Here is a 19200-nt window from a genome sequence, read left to right as displayed (position 1 = left end):
ACAATTTGCATGCTCAGCCTCGCCCGGAGGGAGCTCCTCATGGTCAGCAGCTGCTGAACCCAGCGGAGGTTGGCCCTCTGCACAAGGCTGCTGCAAGCCGCCGCTCGGACCCCCAGTGCCACCACATCAAAAATGCGCTTTAATAAGACCTCAAGCTTGCAGTCTTGGAGGTCCTTCAACGCTATACCCCCCGTCACGGGGATAGTCGTATGCTTGACCACAGCCGTGACAGCCGAATCTACCGCGGGTGTCTTCAACAGCTCCAATGAATCCTTAGGTAAGGGATATAACTTTTCCATGGCTCGATTCACACGCAGGGAAGCCTCTGGCAGTTCCCATTCCTTCGAGACAATCTGCAAGACCTTGTGGTGGAAAGGAAAAGTCTGAGGGGGGCCCCGAAGCCCTGCCATCGCGATATCCCCCGTGGACGAGTCCGCCTCCTGAGGCGGTGTCGTTAATTCCAGCTCCTGCAGCACGTGAAGAATAAGGGAGCTTAACTCCTCCTTACCAAACAAACGGAGCACCTGAGGGTCATCCCCCTCTACGGACCCCTGCTCGTCCGTCGTCAGCAAATCCGGAGCCCCCGGGGACTCTGGAGCGGCTCCTGTATCTCTCAGGTCCTCAGCTCCCCCCCCCCCCCCACGGGCGGGGAGCCGTAGCCCCGGCGGACCCCACCCCCGGCGGACTCCCCCGGGGCAAGGAAGTTGTCTTGGGAACCTTCGGGGGAGGGGGCACCTCCGGCTCCCAGCCGGATTCTGCCTGTAAAAAAGCCTTGTGCATTAAAAGCACAAAATCCGACGAAAACGGCACTGACCTTTTTAAGCTTTTCTTCGGGGCATCCGATGAGGGGGGGCCTCGAGGAGAACCCAAATCGGGCTGGGAGCGCGGGCTTCGTGCGTCCGGCGAGGGAGGAGGGGAGTTGTCCTCCTCCGATAATGAAGAAACCTCTTGCCGCGTGGCCAAGATGGCCGCCACACTCCTCCCCGATGGAGGAGGGGCTGAAGATCGGCTGCCGGAGGCGCTGCTGTGCCGCGACGCCGAGGGGCGAGGAGACCGGCTGCGGGCAGCGCTCGGCCCCCCCGAGGGTCCCTCACCCCCGGGAACACATAGGGGGCAGAGACCCTCTCGGGAGAGACGCGCCCCCGCCTCCCCACATGTCAGGCAAGTCGAGGATCGCGGCATCAGGAGAGAGAGCCCTGAACGACAGCAAAAAAGGCGCCAAAAAAAAAAAACTGGTGAGGAGATCCTAAACGCTAACGCGCGCCGGGTGACCTAGCCACCCCCTCCGGGGTCTGAAAGGCACGGGCAGGCCGGGGTTTCGCAGGGTGAGCTCACTGCCTGTCCCCAACAGGTCTTAAATGGCTCTACGGAAAAAACCAAATCTCAGTTCAACTTTTTTTTTTTTTTTCAAACCCCCTTCAGGGACAAATCCCTGGTATTGGGGGGGGAGGGTGACCGGCCCACCGGTAAACTCTCCCCCAGCCACACAGACACTCTATCCCGGGAATAAAAGGAGGGTATTACCCTCCGAGCCTGCCACACAGTGAGCTAAAAAAACTCGCAGCGCAAGACAAACGGACACCGACAAACAGGCAGACAGAGGACAGAAAAGACGCACCAATTGATCTTGCCCCCTGTCTCTTCTTTTTTTTTTTTTTTTAATATTTCCCAGTACCGAGAAACTGACCAGACCAGAACCGCAGGTTATGCCTCTCAATCTGCTGGAGTCAGAGAAAATACTGAAGGACCGCAGGAGGCACACCAGTATATCTAGGGGGTGCTTTCAGTTTTCTCTCTGACTCCATCTGCTGGAGGGGAGGCATAACCCAGCTGTCTGGACTGATCCTGGTACGTACTGGGAATTACTTATTTCATTTTTATCTAGACTGGGTTTTTTTTAAGCATGGGCCTCACAGTTGTTGCTTTCAATAAATCTATAACATGGCAATCCTGAAGTGAAAAATTCACTAAGGAACAAAGTCAGTCTGCAAGCTCAACTTTTAAACGTTTAAAAGCACCATTTGAGCAAAAGACTCAAAGGGCAAAAATTAGTCCTTAAAGAACTGACTGCATCTTGCACCTCGATTGTGCTTACTAAACTAAATGATTGCCACAATATATCTGTCTCCTCAAAATCATTAACCAAGTTAATGGGAAATAGTAACAAAATGTTATCCATTTTATATAAGAATTTAAAACTCCTTGCAAAGCTTCTGGTCAGAAAAATGGAAAGAACACTGCCAACACTCAAACAAGTTAAAGGCACTCCCATGACAACTTTCACTGCATTCTATAGCATCACCAGGTGGTCAATGCGAAGGATGAAACTACTGTAAAAACTATCATATGCACATATTGACAGATCCAGAGATTTCCAGACCAATTTTAATTAACAAAATGAAAGATTTACTTAGGTTATCAGCTTATAAGACCAATTTGGGTAAAGTCCAAAATATTGATGATAGGAAATAAAGACTCTTCCATTGAGTTCTCAATGGAAATGCTTTCTAAAGTGGAATGCAGGACTAGAACTGCACTATTCTTAAATATTAAACCTATTAAAAATCAATGGCTACACCCCTCAATTTTCAATACCAAAAAGAATTTTTTTGTTTGAGGGAAACTGTACAATACAGTATTAATTATACTCTCAAGCTCTTAAAACCCCAGGAATCAGTATCAGAATACTCAGTGCTTCAGTCTCATGGGCTCTTGCCCACAAAGGGCTGCAACCCCTCTCCTTTATTTGCACTTTTTTTTACGTCATCTACCTCTTCCCTTTCAATGTTTTTTCTTTTTTATAGTGAGTGAAGACTACTTCAAAGATTACCCTTTTAAAACACCCTAACAGTGGTTTCTCTTAATCATCTCAGACAATTTTGTCTCTATTCACCATTTTAAGACTACTTATCACATTTTGACTCTTCTTAATGATCTCAAATAATTTTTCAACTTATCTTATTTTTTCTGCTGTCGCCATCTCTTTTTGCTGTTCCTTATTTATTGCCTGCCCGACATTGGCAATGTTTCGGCGTGAAACTCACGCCTGCTTCAGGGGCTACCGGTGCCATCGGTCGGCCCCTGTGACATACTAAGGGCAAAGGGCCGTCGGCGCCATTTTGATTACTGGCAGCCGATGGCTCAAGTACAGGAGATTGCTCCCGGACCCCCGCTGGACCACCAGGGACTTTTGGCAGGTCTTGGGGGGGGGGGGGTCAGAAGGGTGGGGGGTTGTAGTTAATTAAATTTAAAGGGTTGGGATGGGGGGGGGTTCAGAAAGAGAACAATAAAAGTTTTCTGATCTGGGGAGTGGACCGAAATGGCCCTCCCCAGACCCGAAAACGAAATGGGGACAAAAAACAATTTTATGCACTCCCCTAATTTGCTCCATATGATGCACAGACGCCTGGGAACAGAGACAGTTTAGCACACCATTTTTTTTTTTTTTTAATTTTCCCCCTCTGAATCCTAGGTGCGTCTTATGGTGCGAAAAATACGGTACTTAAGAGTTTTAAAGAACAGAATATTTGTATTTTAAAAGTTATAGCATCCATTATAAAAGCACAATACTTACATCAGTGCCATGTTTTCTTGTTGCCTGTGTTGCAAGAGACTTAATCTTTTCTCTGTAAAGCTGAGATGCACGACTGTTATACTTAGCATTTGTATCATTTGTTGTACACCCATGCTGACGAAAGAAACCAATCTTAAAACAAAAAAAATTAAGAAAAAACAGTAGATTAAGTAAAGTTACAAGCTTGCCAGTCTTATTTTGTTGTAATGATACTTTAGCATTTGTTTGAACCACAAAGCTTCATTGCAGTCCCCTTTTAAGTTACTAAGAGTCTGAGAGAAACAGATATAATAGATCAACCATCGAAGGGATAAATACTGCCGATTTATAGTACCACTTCAGCACTACATAATATGAGAATAACTGTACATATTTTCGACTGTATATAGTTCATCTGTTTGGTTTCTAATTGTTTTTTGTTCTCACTCTGTACTGCCTTCCCCATCTCCCCCCCTGTCCCCTCCCTCCCCCTCCCCCCCACCTCTTCTTTTTTTTTTTTTTTTTTATATAATCTTTTATTTGCAGACCTCAAGAAACAACAATATGCAATTTACAGGCTACCAGCAAAATACCAGAATGACAAAACGGGTGGTACATTAGAATGAATAACAAACAATAGCGAAATAACCATGCCAGTGCAGTACAGCATTGCTAAAAGTCAAGAAAGTTACAGCAGCATAAACAGTAGCAAATTGCATTTGGAAATTAAACTGCGAAGGCCAATGCCCCGAATAAACATAAGAAGCATATGAACCTTAGAAACCCCCCCCCCAACCCCCTCCCCCCACACTGGTAAGCGACTTTCAAAAACTATAATATGTGGTTACGTGGTAGACAATAACTGGCACCTTCATCTAGCGAGTGAGCTGGACGCTGCGGGAACAATAAGCCTCAGGTGTTAGTATGATCAGCAAGCCATTTTTGGTAAGGGCCCCAGATAGTCTGAAAAGAAGGTAAACGATTCTGGTGAACAGCAGTAAGTCTGCCCAGTTGATATAGTGAGAAAAGGCGATGCTGTACCGCCGCAAGAGTAGGAATCAGTGTTTGTTTCCAGAGTATAGCCAACTCTGTCCAAGCTGCAATAAAAATTTGTAAAACCAACTTCTGAGTTGTTGTACTTTGTTCAGGTATAGGCGCGCCTAATAAGACATGCCAGGGCTGTGCCACGCAAGGCACATCCAACATCTGTGAGATCCATTGAAACAACCCCTGCCAGTAACCCTGAATTCTGGGACAGGACCACCATATATGTAGATATGTACCCTGGGCCCCACAACCTCTCCAGCAGCAGTCTGATATATGAGGGTAAAATCTGTGTAAAGCTTGAGGTGTATAATGCCAGTGATAAAGCATTTTGTAGCAATTCTCTTGTAGACCCGCAGATATCGAACATTTTCCAGCGTTATTATAGATAATATCCCAGTCCTCGTCCTCCAAGCATCCCGGGAAGTCCAAATCCCATAATGCCCTATATTTGTGGCCCACCTGCGTTATATTATTAAACAATGTATAGACTTTGGATATAATCCCCTTCATGAACGAGGCATGCTGACAAAGAGTTTCAAATAGAGTGTTTTTAGACCTCAAGGTGCCCCTACGTATACCAGTATGAAGGAAGGACGATATCCTAGCATACAATAGAAAATCCAAAGTGCTACCGGGGTGCATATCGCTGAGTTGCGGTCTGGAGAGCACCTTACCCTGTTGTAGCATATGTTCCAAGCGTGTGACCCCAGACCTCCGCCACTCTGCATGGCCTGCGGAGCGCTCTGAGCTGGGCACTACAGTATTAGTAAATATGTGGGTTAACAAGGAGTAGTGTTCAGGGCCCACCAATTTAGATTTCCAACGGTGCCATATCTGCAAGGTAGTACGTAAAGCAAATGGGTAATAGTTGAATTTGTCCCACGTGGCACTAGGTTGCCATGGCAACGCCATAACAGGAAAAGAGCCTATCAACCCTTGCTCGAGTCTCACCCACTGAGGGATATCCCTAGATCTATGAAGGGCCACCAGGGCGCGTAACTGGGCTGCATAGTAATACCATAGTAAGTTAGGTAGATGTAAACCTCCCCTAGTTTTAGGTAAATACAAAATAGACCTCGCCACCCTAGGGGGGCGTTTCCGCCAAATAAAGCCACAGATTAGCTGTTGCCATTGTTTGAGCAAGGTAGAGGGTAAACTGAGAGGGATAGTGGTGAAGAAGTACAGGAAGCGAGGGAGGACATTCATTTTAATAATGGCCAAACGACCCATCCAGGAGAATATCTGTCGATCCCATCTTCTTAAGTTCTCTCGAATAGTGGTCACCAGGGGAGTATAATTTAGAGCAAACAATTGGCGGACGTGTGGCCCAATCTTAACCCCAAGATATTTCAAAAAGGCGGGAGCCCACAGAAAAGGAAATTGGCTTTTAAGGTCATGCACTTCATTAGACGAAAGGGTCAAATTGAGTATTTCCGATTTGTCATAATTGATGCGCATCCCGGAAACCGCCGAGAAGCCCTGTAACTCTACCATTACCTCTTTGCAGTGAGGCTTCAGGGTCAGAGAGAGTCATCATAACATCATAGGCAAAGAGTGATATTTTAGATTGAACGTTGCCACCCCAGATCCCTTTAATATTCCCGGCCTCACGTATCCTAGTAGCAAAGGGTTCGAGGAACAAGGCGAATAGCAGAGGTGACAATGGGCAACCCTGCCTCGTTCCCCGCTGAATAGCAAAGGGAGGACCATAGCCACCATTCACCTTAACCCTGGTCATGGGAGCCTCGTAAAGCTTCCGTAGCCACATCGTAAAAGCATTCCCAAAGCCCATTTTGCCCAAGACTTTAAACAAAAATCCCCAATGGACAAGGTCAAATGCTTTTTCGGCATCGAGCGCTAACAGCACCGCTGGTATTTGCTGCTGTTGTACTAAATCGACAAGGTTTACTATCCGCCGTACATTGTCTGCCGCTAAGCGACCCGGGACAAACCCCACTTGGTCATTATGAATCAATTCTGGAAGCACCCCATTAAGCCTAGCCGCTAAGACTCTGGCCAGTATTTTCAAATCAATATTGATTAGCGAAATGGGGCGGTACGAGCTACATTTAGTAGGGTCCCTCCCTGGTTTCGCCAGAACGGTGATTCCAGCGGTGTTGGATTCGGTCGTTAAGGTTTTACCCTCAAGGAGAGAGTTAAAAGCCTCTGTCATTGGGCCAGCTAGGTGGGAAGCAAATTTACGATAGTACCCTCCCGTGAAGCCATCTAATCCGGGGGCTTTGCCAGGTTTAAGTTGCTTGATAGCAGCCAGAACCTCCCCGACTTCTAAAGGTTTATCTAACATATGTTGCCAATGCTCGCTAAGTACCGGCAACTGGACCGTACTTAAGTAACGCTCTATTTCCGCCTCCCTAATATTGGGGTCCTGCGTGTACAGGGTTGAGTAAAAGGTAGTGAAGGCCTCCCTAATTTCCTCGGACACGGTGAGCACATTCCCTGTGGCCTTCTGTATCTTGGGTATGGACGTCCTAGATTGAGCCGCTTTTTTTTTTTTTATTTATACTTTATTGATTTTCTCAAAAAACATTTACATGTAATAAGAAAAGGAAAATTGTGCGTTAAGACATAATTAAAATTTCAATGCACTTCAATTCTAAGGAAAAAAGAATATATAACTAACACAATACAGACCCCATAATCTCTGGGGGAGCCTTTCTACTAAAGTAATATTTAGAGGAAATTATGAAACCAAAACATAAAATTGAGAGAGATTATTCCATTTTTTCCAAACTTTTTAACTCCTATATAAGGGCAATATACCGTTCAGCCACTTTTATCTTGAAGAAAAGTTTCTAAATGCCCTGGGTCAACGAAAGTAAACTTATTCCTCTGATAGGAGATCATGCATTTACATGGATATTTTAAATAAAAGGTAGCCCCTAGGGCCAAAACCCTCTGTTTCATTAGTAGAAATTGTTTCCTTTTGTGTTGGGTTACCCTAGACACATCCGGAAATATTTGTACTGTTTGTTCACAGAAGGCATAATTTTTATTTAAGAAATATTTCTGAAAAACCAAATTCTTATGGTTCTCCAGTGCAAATGCCACTACCAAAGTGGATCTTAACTGGATATTATCCACCGAAGCCTCTAAAAAAGATGTCAGGTTAGGGCTATCTGGGTGGAGAACAACCATATCATCATCATTTTTTGCTATGTTCTTTTTCACATTAGATACATAATACATGTTAGAAATAATTATTTCTTCTGAAATACCCAAAATCTCTTTTGAGTATTTTTTAAATAATTCATTAGCAGACAATAATCTAGAAACAGGAAAATTCAGTAGTCTAAGATTCTTTTTCCTTAACATATTCTCCGTATTTTCTAACTGCTTATATATCATTACAGAATCTTTAATAAATGCAGAACCTGACGCTTGAATAGATGCAAGCTGTGTAGTTGTTACCACATTGTTTGCCTCTATAGTTTGCAGTCTCTTTTCGTGGTCCTCAAGGGCTTTTTTTGTATCTGTTGCAAATAATGTGGCTTGATTCATGGACTGGATCAATCTCCTGTCCATGTTGGTGACTGCCCTCCAAATATCAGTCAAAGAAATATTCTCTGGCTCAGATATGTTCAGATCTAAAACAAGGGAGGGGTTAACATTACCCTCTTTTGCAGTTAATACACCTCCAACTGCTCCCTGAACCATAGTCTGTGCCAGGTTATCCTCCCTTGGTGTTTTAGCAACTTGCATTGCTAAACCAGAAGAGCCCGATATGTCTCCATTGGGCTCTCCTTCCACCAAGGGTGTAAAGGATGTTTGGGTTTGAGGGGGAGGGGTCCCAGATTCCCCAGATGCAAACGATATTTCTGTTGCCAGATCTTTCATACTTTGACTCACCCTCCGATGGATATGGGAGTCCATGGGTCCTCGAACTTCCTTTGATGTCGGCGTAGAGGTCTTAATTTTTCTCTTCCTCCCCATTAGATGTTTCCTTTCTCGAGGAGAAAAACGCGCCAGGGGCGCGCCCCTTTGGCGCGCGGCTTTGGCGCGCCGGCGGCTGCACGCCGCTGTGCTATACGCTTTATACCCCAGCGGCTCCCGCAAGCGTCGGAGGATGGGGGCGGAGCTCTGTTCTCTCGCGGCTCCTTCCGGTGTCCCTCTCTCTCCTGCTCCTCGCCCACGGCTCTCAGCACGGCAGGCTCCCAAGCAGAGAAGGTAGCTGTAGATTTTATACCCCAGCGGCTCCCGCAAGCGTCGGAGGATGGGGGCGGAGCTCTGTTCTCTCACGGCTCCTTCCGGTGTCCCTCTCTCTCCTGCTCCTCGCCCACGGCTCTCAGCACGGCAGGCTCCCAAGCAGAGAAGGTAGCTGTAGATTTTATACCCCAGCGGATCCCGCAAGCGTCGGAGGATGGGGGCGGAGCTCTGTTCTCTCGCAGCTCCTTCCGGTGTCCCTCTCTCTCCTGCTCCTCGCCCACGGCTCTCAGCACGGCAGGCTCCCGAGATTGAGCCGCTTTTAACTGCCTAGCTAGATACTTTCCCGCCTTGTTCCCCCCCTCATAAAACTGATGTTTGAGAAGCATTAATTGGTGACTGACTACTGCATCATCCAAGGCCCGTAATTTGTCTTTAAGGGTTAAAATCTGTCGGTAGGTAACATCTGACTGGGTTCTACTATGAGCTTGGGTCAGTTTAGTCAATTCCTGCAGCCAAGCTCGCCTTTGACTCTCCCTCTCCCGATTACAATGCGCAGCCCGGGCGATACATACCCCCCGGACCACTGCCTTGGAACATTCCCACACAACCAGCGGAGACATATCCTCCGTTTGGTTAGTCTGAAAGTAATCTTTCAACGTGGTGTCCAGCTGACCTATAAAGGCAGCGTCTTTAAGCAGGCAGTCATTGAGACGCCAAGGTCTAAATCCCTTGTCCATATCTCTAAAATTACACATCAGCCAAACCGGTGCATGATCCGACCAGGTGATGTTGTCAATGTCAGTTTGGCTAATGGAGTTCAGTAATGTCTTGGATATGAAGAAACAGTCGATTCGTGTGTATGTGCTATGGGTATGTGAGTAGAAAGTATAGGCCCTGGATTTTGGGTATCTAGCCCTCCAGACATCCACGAGGCTCCAGTCCTCCATAATCTCACTCCATCTGTGCCTGGATTGGGGGTCAGAAATCTTCCCTGAACTGGAATCTAACAAGGGTACCTGAACAAAATTGAAGTCTCCCCCTATGATAAGTTCCCCTTCTACCTGCCTGTGCAGTAAATCTCGGAGCTCCCGAATGAATTGAGTTTTATGAGCATTAGGAAAATATACATTGACCAGTGTAAAAACCTGCTTGCCCACACGTATCTTGACCAACACAAATCTCCCCTGTGGATCACAAATATGAAACAGCTCCTCGTGCGCAAAAGAGGACGCGAAAAGTATACCCACCCCAGCATATTTAGAAGTTTTTGTACTGGCTGCCCATAGTGCATCAGGGTACTGCGGAAAGTGCAATAACTTTTGGTGATGTTTCCGAACGTGCGTTTCTTGTATAAAGACTATACCCGCTCCTTGCCGCAGGACTTCCCTCTGTAATAGGGTACGCTTACGTGGAGTATTGATCCCCTTTACATTGAGAGATAATTTAGTTGCCATACTCCTCATCAAATGGGAGGGGTCTACTACCCCCCGCGCTAACCTTCATCATCTGGAACCATGCAGATCCATAATTTGATATCTTCCCGCCGAAAAAGGGCCCCTCCCCCATCCAACACTCGTAACCACCCGCAGATGCAGCTACCCCCACCACTTCAAGTGACCATAAAATACCAGTGTGATCCCCAAAAAATCCAATAGTATCCAACTCCCGCGTGTAGGGATACTCTACCATTGGAGGACTGCTGTAGTGCATGCGAGGCGTGCCCTACCCCCCACAGCTGCCCCCCCCCCCGCCTAATGAACCAGAAGCAAATGATAAACATTAAAAGACCAAAATATAACATGAACTCAGTAATAACAATACAACGCAGAACCCATGGGCTGGAAAAAAAAAAAACGGGACCCATGAGAGCCGCATAGGATTCCCTGCAGACCAAATAAAGCGGCTTCAGGTACCTCACCCTCCTTCGAGTAAGATGAAAAAATCCAATACTGTCTAACAAATGGAGAGGAGTTGGAAAAGTCATCCCTTGTCTGGCGCAGCGGCGCCATTCAGACCCGGCTGTCTCCCCAGTCTTCGTCCTCCTTTTTCTGCCCTCTGCCAACGGGGCGCCTCATCCCTCCGAGGTTGTGGGTGTCTTGGAGTTGAATGTTGGAAGTGGACCGGTAGCTGAGCCTTGGTGAATACTCCTGGAGCTTCTTCTAAGGAAGTAATTTTATAACCCGCACCCTGGACCTGAAAGGAGAGCCCAAAGGGATATGTCCATCGATAGCGGATGTTCCGTTCGCACAGCTGCGCTGTAACTTCCCGCAGCTCAAATCTTTTCTTCAGGGTGACTGGTGATAAGTCCTGGAATATAGCTATATGATGATTTTGCCATTTGAGTTCTTTCAAATTCCTGGCTGTATTGTAGATCTTTTCCTTGAGAGGAAAGCTGGTAAAGCACAGCACTAGATCCCTGGGCCTCTGATCCACTCTAGGCCCCAGCGCTCTGTGCGCTCTTTCAAATTGTATAGCAGCTCCACTGGTGGGGTCCGACACCTCCCCCTCCGGTGCTTGTTGTAGAATAAAAGCACAGATTTGGACTGCAGTCTCCGCTGCCCCTGCATATTCTGGAAGCTCTGGCACGCCTCTAATACGCAGATTATTGCGCCGGCTTCTGTTTTCAAGATCCTCTACCTTATTTTGCAGGGTCAGTAGGTCCGAGGAGTAAATTGTGTTCTGTGATATCAGGGAATTGATAGACTCTCCATGGCCATCAAGCCTAGTCTCAGCCTCGTCCACCCTATTCCCCAGGGCAGCCAGGTCCTCCTTCAAATCTGCCATGGACGCCATTAGCGCGTCCCGATGTTGCTTAAGATCGGCCCTAATTTCTAAAAACCAATTACGGGCTTCAGAGCGGGTAAGAACCTCCGCGGGATCAATCTGCGAGGTTGTCAGGCTAGCATCCACGGGCTGCTCGGCATCCGCTCCCTGGTCGCGCGGATCGGGGCTCTCTGCCGCGGCGCCATCTTGCCCTGCATCCCCCGACTGCTTATCATAAGAAAATTGCCTCAGATCGGTCAATTTGCGCTTGCTGGCCATCCCTCCTCACAACCCGAGGTACGCTCCCACTTTTTCGGTGATTTTCGCCGAGTTTTAAAACAGAAAACAGCAAGTTTTGAGGTCTTTTGGCGGGAGGGTTCGCGGAGCTGAGCCGTCACACGTGCACCCGCATACGCCGCGAACAGCGCCCCCCCCCCCCACCTCTTCTCGCCCTTTCCCTCCTCCCCCTCTCTTTTTTATTGTAATTTTCCACCTTTCAGTTCGCTGTAAACCGGCATGATGTGCTTCACGAATGTCGGTAAATAAAAGTTCATAAATAAATAATAAATAAAATAAAATATACTGATACAGTACTCATAATCAGGCCGATACGGTAGAGTGCGCTCCAGTGGAGCGCACTGTTAACCCGCCTTTGGACACGTGTTTGACGCGCTAGCTTTACCCCTCATTCAGTAAGGGGTAATAGCACATCGAAAACGCACAGCCAAACACCCCTCCCCCCCCCCCCCCCCGAAACTAATAGCGCCCGCAACATGCAAATGCATGTTGATGGCCCTATTAGTTATTCCCACGCGATTCACTAATAAAATGTGCAGCCAAGTTAGGCGTTAATTTCTGCCAGCACCGGGAAAGTGTACAGAAAAGCAGTAAAAACTGTTTTTCTGTACACCCTCCGACTTAATATCATAGCAATATTAAGTCGGAGGTCCCAAAGTAAAAAATTTAAAATAAATAAATTTAAAATCGGCCCACAGGTTGAAAACCGGACGCTCAATTTTGCTCAATTGTCCCTAGCACCTGTTTTTACCACAGGCCCTCATTTAAATACTGAATTGTGCGCACGGGAGAGCGGGCGCTCGCCCGCTCTCCCGCAACTTTTACTGAATCGGCCTGTATGCTCCTACTTTGCTTTTAAAAGAAAGGAACACCAGCCATGGCTACTTAAAATAAAAAATAGAAACAAAAAAAAAAACCCAGTCTTCATATTTTGTGTATGGGGAAAATTCTGTGTTTGGGGAAAGTCTAGTCTAGCAGTTTTAACTGGGTAACTGTCTTGGTGATTTCAGATTTTTCTGCTCACACTAACAAGTGCCTCAGCTGAGAAAAAGGTTACTTCCTCTAAAGTCCACTCTGGAACCTCAGATATTGTAGGCAAGACTAAAAGGTAGATATGGACTAGTATGGGTTTGGTTATCCTTATAACCTCCAGGGTCTCTTTCACCTTTCCAAACAGTTTCTTTCCCAAGAATAGTAAGGTGTCAAGCTGCTCCTGTATATGTTTCCTTACACCTAAGACCCATAGTAATGTGAGTCCAAGGGAATCAAAGGCAATAACAGAGGCTCTCAATACAACCCTATACTCCTGGGGGAATTCTGCGCAAAAAAAATGGAGAAATTACTTACCTGATAATTTCGTTTTCCTTAGTGTAGACAGATGGACTCAGGACCAATGGGTATAGTGTGCTCCTGATAGTAGTTGGAGACTGAGTCAGATTTCAATCTGACATCAGCACTACATATACCCATGCAGGAAGCTCTGCTCTTCAGTATTCTCCTCTAAAAGCAATAGTGGATATGTGTGTGTTTGGATAACTTGATTAACTTGAACTAGTTGACGTGAATTGTACCTGGAGACCACCAGTGTCATCAACCGAGAAACACCGACCTGGTAGCTCTGGGTGTCTTAACTAGGGGTAAGTCTGGCTTACCCGTGCTTGTCTTGCTCTTGGGGATTGTCACCCGAGGTTTCCGTATTTTGAGGTAGCCATGGGAGGGAAACTGAGTCCATCTGTCTACACTAAGGAAAACGAAATTATCAGGTAAGTAATTTCTCCATTTCCTAGCATGTAGCAGATGGACTCAGGACCAATGAGATGTACAAAAGCTACTCCCGAACTGGGTGGGAGGTGCCCGTGGCCCACTTAGTACAGCCCTTGCGAATGCTGTGTCCTCCCTGGCCTGAACATCCAGGCGGTAGAACCTCGAGAAGGTGTGAATGGAGAACCATTTCGCCACCCGACAGATCTCGGTTTCTGCCCAGGACACTACCTGGGCCTTTGTGGAATGGGCCTTGACTTGTAGAGGTGGAGACTTGCCTGCCTCTATGTAGGCCGCCTTGATTACTTCTTTGATCCAGCGGACTATGGTTGCCCGCAAAGCTGCTTCCCCTTGTTTCTTCCCGCTGTGAAGAACGAATAGGTGATCCATCTTTCGTACGGATTCTGATCTTTCCAGGTACCAATCTAGGAGGTTGCCGACGTTAAGATGGCGTAGGTGGCGTGAGTCTTCCGAATCCTTAGACTCATCTGGAGATGGCACAGAGATGGTTTGGTTTAGATGGAAATGAGAAACCACCTATGGAAGGAAGGAGGGGACCCGTGCGTAGCAGTATGGATCCCGCTGTGAGTCTGAGGAACGGTTCCCAACAGGATAGTGCTTGAAGTTCAGAGATGCGATGGGAAGAACATATTGCCACTAGGAATGCAGTCTTCAAGGTCAGGAGCCATAGGGAGAGACTGCGTGTAGGTCTGACGGAAGTTGCCGTTAGGAAGTCTAGTACTAGATTGAGATTCCATAGGGGTACCGGCCACTTTAGTGGTGGTCGGATTTGCTTAACCCCTCTCAGGCAGCGGGAGACGTTTGGATGGGAAGATAGACTGATGCCGTCCACTTTGGCTCTGAAGCAGGCCAGCGCAGCCAGTTGAACCTTGATGGAGTTGAGGGACAACCCCTTCTTCAGGCCGTCCTGCAGGAATTCCAGGATCATGGGAATTCTGACTGTCCGAAGGATGTCGCGGTCTTCACACCAGGCTTCGAATATTCTCCATATTCGTATGTAAGTTAAAGATGTGGAAAACTTGCGTGCTCAGAGCAAGGTGTCAATTACTGCCTTCGAGTATCTGCTCTTCTTCAGGCGAGTCCTTTCAATCACCAGATCATAAGAGAGAATCAAGTTGGGTCTTCGTGGAGAATCTGTCTTTGTTGGAGCAGGTCTGCATACCACGGCCTTCTTGGCCAGTCCGGGGCCACTGGAAGTACTAGCCCCCTGTGGTGTTCTCTCTTGCGGATGATCCCGCCCAGTAGTGGCCATGGAGGAAAGGCGTACAGCAGGTCTTCCTGTGGCCAGGTTTGGATGAGGGCATCGATCCCCTGGGATTGAGGGTCTTGTCTGCGACTGAAGAAGTTGGGAACTTCGGCGTTGGACCGGGCTGCCAGAAGATCCATGGTGGTCGATCATCAACTGGAAGGCTGTGGTTGACAGCCTCCATTCCCCTGAGTCTAGACATTCTCTGCTGAGGTAATCTGCAGTGACGTTGTCTTTTCCCGCGATGTGAGCGGCCGAGATCCCTTGCAGGTTTGCTTCCGCCCAAGTCAATAGGGGGTCTATTTCCAGGGACACCTGTTGGCTTCTGGTTCCTCCATGGCGGATGATGTAGGCCACTGTTGCGGTGTTGTCAGACATGACTGACAGCTTCTCCTTGGAGTCTGTGACTGAATCGTAGGCAGGCTAGTCTGACTGCCCGGGCTTCCAGTCGGTTGATGTTCCATCCCGACTCTTCCTTATCCCATTGCTCCTGGGCCGTCAGTTCCTGACAGTGGGCTCCTCACCCTCGTAGGCTCGCATCAGTGGTGAGCAAGACCCAGGTCGGTGGGGATAGCCTTTCTCCCTTGCTCAGATGGTCTTCTTGTAACCACCATAGGAGCTGGATCCATCCCTCCGCCGGCAACTGGAGGCGGACCGTGTAGTCCTGGGACATCAGATTCCATTGTAACAGTAGGGAACGTTTTAGTGGTCACATGTGGGCCCTTGCCCATGCTACGACTTCTAGGGTTGATGTCATGAGTCCGAGGACTTGGAGGTAGTCCCATATCATGGGGCGAGCACCGTTCAACAGTTTTCTCAACTGGTCCATCAATTTCCTTCTCCTTGTAATGGGAAGGATGACCTTGCCTTGTTGGGTGTCGAACCGGTCTCCCGGGTATTCCAGAGATTGGGAAGGCTGCAGACAGCTCTTGGTTGTGTTGCCGACCCACCCAAGGTTTTGCAGTAGGTTCTTGACTCTGGAGGTCGCCTGATGACTTTCTTCTGGAGATTTTGCTCTGATCAGCCAATCGTCCAGGTACAGGTGTACGAGGATTGCTTCTTTCCTCAATGTCGCCCCACTACCACCATGATTTTGGTGAATGTCCCGGGACAGTGGTTAATCCGACGGGTAGCGCTCGGAACTGGTAGTGGTGGTCCATGATCGCGAAGCGTAGAAAGCGCTGCTGGTCGTGATGAACCGGGATGTGCAGATAGGCTTCTGACAGATCTAGGGAGGACAAAAATTCTCCCGGCTGTACCGCCCTTATGACAGAGCGTAGGGTTTCCATGAAGATGTGTGGTACCCTCAGGTAGTGGTTGACAGACTTGAGGTCCGGGATGGGCCGGCACATTCCCTCTTTCTTGGGGATGATAAAATAGATGGCATAGTGCCCAGTATTTTGTTGGTGCATGGGCAATGGTGTTATAGCCTTTAAGGTGAGCAATTTGGTCAGTGTGGTTTCCACTGCAGTCCTCTTGGAGGTGGAGTGGCAAGGGAATTTCACAAATTTGTCTGGGAGGGTGCTGTGGAAGTCCAGATAGTATCCATCTCGAATGATGGTTAGGACCTACTTGTCCAACATTATCTCGACCCATCTTTGGTAGAATAGGGCAAGCCTGCCCCCTATGGCTTCTTCCTATGGATGGGTCTGTTGATTCTCATTGTGGGGTGCGGCTGGGGCCTGGACCTGAGCCGGCTCCCCTCTTGTGTTTGTTCCGAAAGGACTGGCCCCTGCCTGCGGGGCGAGGTGCTTGGTATGTATTCTTGTACGGTCTAAAACGCTGTGATCCTCTGCCCCTGGATGTTCGGGGAGAGGGGCGTTGGCTTCTCTTGTTCTTGTCCTCCAGTAGCCGAGGTACTGGGGATTCGCCCCATTTGTCAGCTAACTTCTCCAGTTCGCTTCCAAACAGGAGGGCTCCTTTAAAGAGCATTCTCGTGAGCTTTGTCTTGAAAGTCGTGTCGGCTCACCAGCTGCGGAGCCCGAGTTGCCTTCTGGCTGCCACAATGGATGAGATGCCCCTGGCTGAGGTGCGCACCAGGTCGGAAGTCGCATCCATGAGGATGGTTCTAATGTTTCAACTGACGTGGAGGCGTTCCTGGCAAGTGACAAGCAGGCACATGTCACCACAGCACAGCAGGCAGCGATCTGCAGTGACATAATTGCCACATCAAATGACTGTTTAAGGATGGATTCCTGACGTCTGTCCTGGGCATCCTTGGAGTGCCGCTCCTCCTTTGACTGGAATGGTAGTGCGCTTTGTGACAGCGCAGACCATGGCGTCCACTTTGGGAAACACCAGGAGTTCTTTGGCTGAGGGAACCAGTGGTTATAGGGCTTCTAGGGCCCGTCCTTTGAAACTGGCCTCCGGACCATTCCATTCCAGGTTGATCAGTTGTACGGCTTGGGCGCGTAGGTCGTTCAAAACTGGTCTGTGTATTTATATGCGGCTTAGATTTGCGCTCCGGGTGCTTCAGAGATGTGCGTGCAAACTGCGAAAATGTGTGTGTAGGCCGCTATGTGCGACCACGGAAATGCGCACACCGCTGTGCGCACAGGCTTAACTTTTGCGCCTGGCGCCATTGACCATGCCATTGTGTGCACGGCACAGATGCGAGTGCAGCTGTGCACACAAGTAGGTTATGAGCACGGGTCGCCGCTGTACGCATTGATCAATTAGGCGGACAGTATGGCGATCAAGGGGAGAAATGGCGCCGATGACCATACTGGCAAGATGGCGACCTCCCCCCCCCCCGGGAGGGTTTCCATGTGGGAGGACCTCATTCCGGATCGGGGTCTAGCCCGGACGGGACTGATCAACCTGATGGACAGATGCCAGCTGGCGAACTGTACAGCTATCCGAGCCTCAGAGACTGGAGACTTTAAGAAATGTTTTCTGCCTTACCTTGTCTCTGCGTTTCCGGTCTCATGTTGGGTGTCTCCGGCTGCAGGGGGAGAGGGAAAATTACCTTCACCGCCACACTCTGTATTGCACCCACTGCCTCTCAGCCACTCCTGTTCCTGGGGGCTAAGTCCACACCGGGAACCGGCTACCGGACCGAGGCTAACCTCTGAGGGATCTCGGAAATCACCTCAGGAATTCTCGACTGGGGAAGGGACCCTTAGGTATCACCGCAGGAGAGCGGGGCTCTTCTGTAGAGGTAAGATTATTTCTTGTTTGGAAATTTCTTCTTTAGTTTGGATTTTCTAACGCTGTGCAAGCGTGTATATAGTCCCGAATTGCTAAGGAGATGGAGAAATAGTGAAGAGCAGAGCTTCCTGCACGGGTATATGTAGTGCTGATGTTAGATTGAAATCTGACTGTCTCCAACTGCTATCAAGAGCACACTATATCTGAGTCCATCTGCTACGCGCTAGATAATTTAAGATTCTGCGCACAAAAACTGAAAATTCTGCAAACTTTATATTGGTCAAAATAACACAATTTACATGACAGTCTTTAAGTAATTACATTTTAAATTATTACAGAAAAAAGTTGGTACTTAAAGTTGCAGAATTTTAAATATTTTGAGCAGAATTTCCCTAGAAATTCACTGTAAGAGTGTCCCTTCCACTCGCTCTCCCTACTTCCCTGGCCACTTTGCCCTCTCAGGCCCCAACTCCTCACCTGCCAATATCTCTCCCCTTCACCTCTAGGCTCAACCCCTTTCACTCTATTGCCAGTCCCAGACTTTGACCCTGTTCTCAGTACTGCCCCTCACACAGGCTCCCTCTGTCCCTCCCTCTCTCACACACATGCCCCCTCTCTCTAATACACATACACACACCCTCATACAGGCTCCCTCACATACACAATCCCTTCATACAGGCTAGCACCCTCACATACACACAATCCCTTTTTCATACACACAGCTCCCAATCTCTCACACACATACACACTCCTTCACAACAATCTCCTCATATAGGCTCCCTCTCTGAAACGCGCACTCAAGCATCTCCCCAGCCCCCTCTCTTACCTCCCATGCTCTCTCACCCTCCCCTCCCCCACACCCCTCCCCTCATATAGACTCCCTCTCTGAAACTCACAAACATCCCCCCCACTCCCCCTCTTACCAACCAAGCTGTCTCACCCTCCCCCACACCCCCTCTCCTCTCTCACACACACACATTCTCTCTCACCGGCATCCCCTTCTCCTCCATATAGGCTCCCTCTCTCTGAAACCCACTCAAGCATCCCCCGCACCCACCCTCTCTTACCTCCCATGCTCTCTCTCACACCCTCCCCACCCCCCTTACCAACCATGCTCTTTGTCACCCTCCCCTCTCTCACACACACAGTCTCTCTCACCGGCATTCCTTGGGATGTGCTCCGTTCACGGCGAAGATGA

At 48.4% G+C, this 19200-nt stretch overlaps 1 protein-coding gene across 3 annotated transcripts in view; it reads right to left on the bottom strand.

Moving 5' to 3' along the window:
* The window catches only part of ARFGAP3 (ADP ribosylation factor GTPase activating protein 3), a 752488-nt gene that overhangs the window by 558955 nt on the left and 174333 nt on the right, over positions 1-19200 (bottom strand). For all 3 annotated transcript variants that reach the window (XM_029600104.1, XM_029600102.1, XM_029600105.1), the window contains exon 4: positions 3575-3706. In XM_029600104.1, the coding sequence (XP_029455964.1) occupies positions 3575-3706 (132 nt within the window). The remainder of the gene's footprint in view (positions 1-3574; positions 3707-19200) is intronic.

Source organism: Rhinatrema bivittatum, chromosome 4 (assembly GCF_901001135.1).
Source record: "Rhinatrema bivittatum chromosome 4, aRhiBiv1.1, whole genome shotgun sequence".
NCBI lineage: Eukaryota > Metazoa > Chordata > Amphibia > Gymnophiona > Rhinatrematidae > Rhinatrema > Rhinatrema bivittatum.
This window is presented reverse-complemented; position numbering and strand designations above follow the sequence as displayed.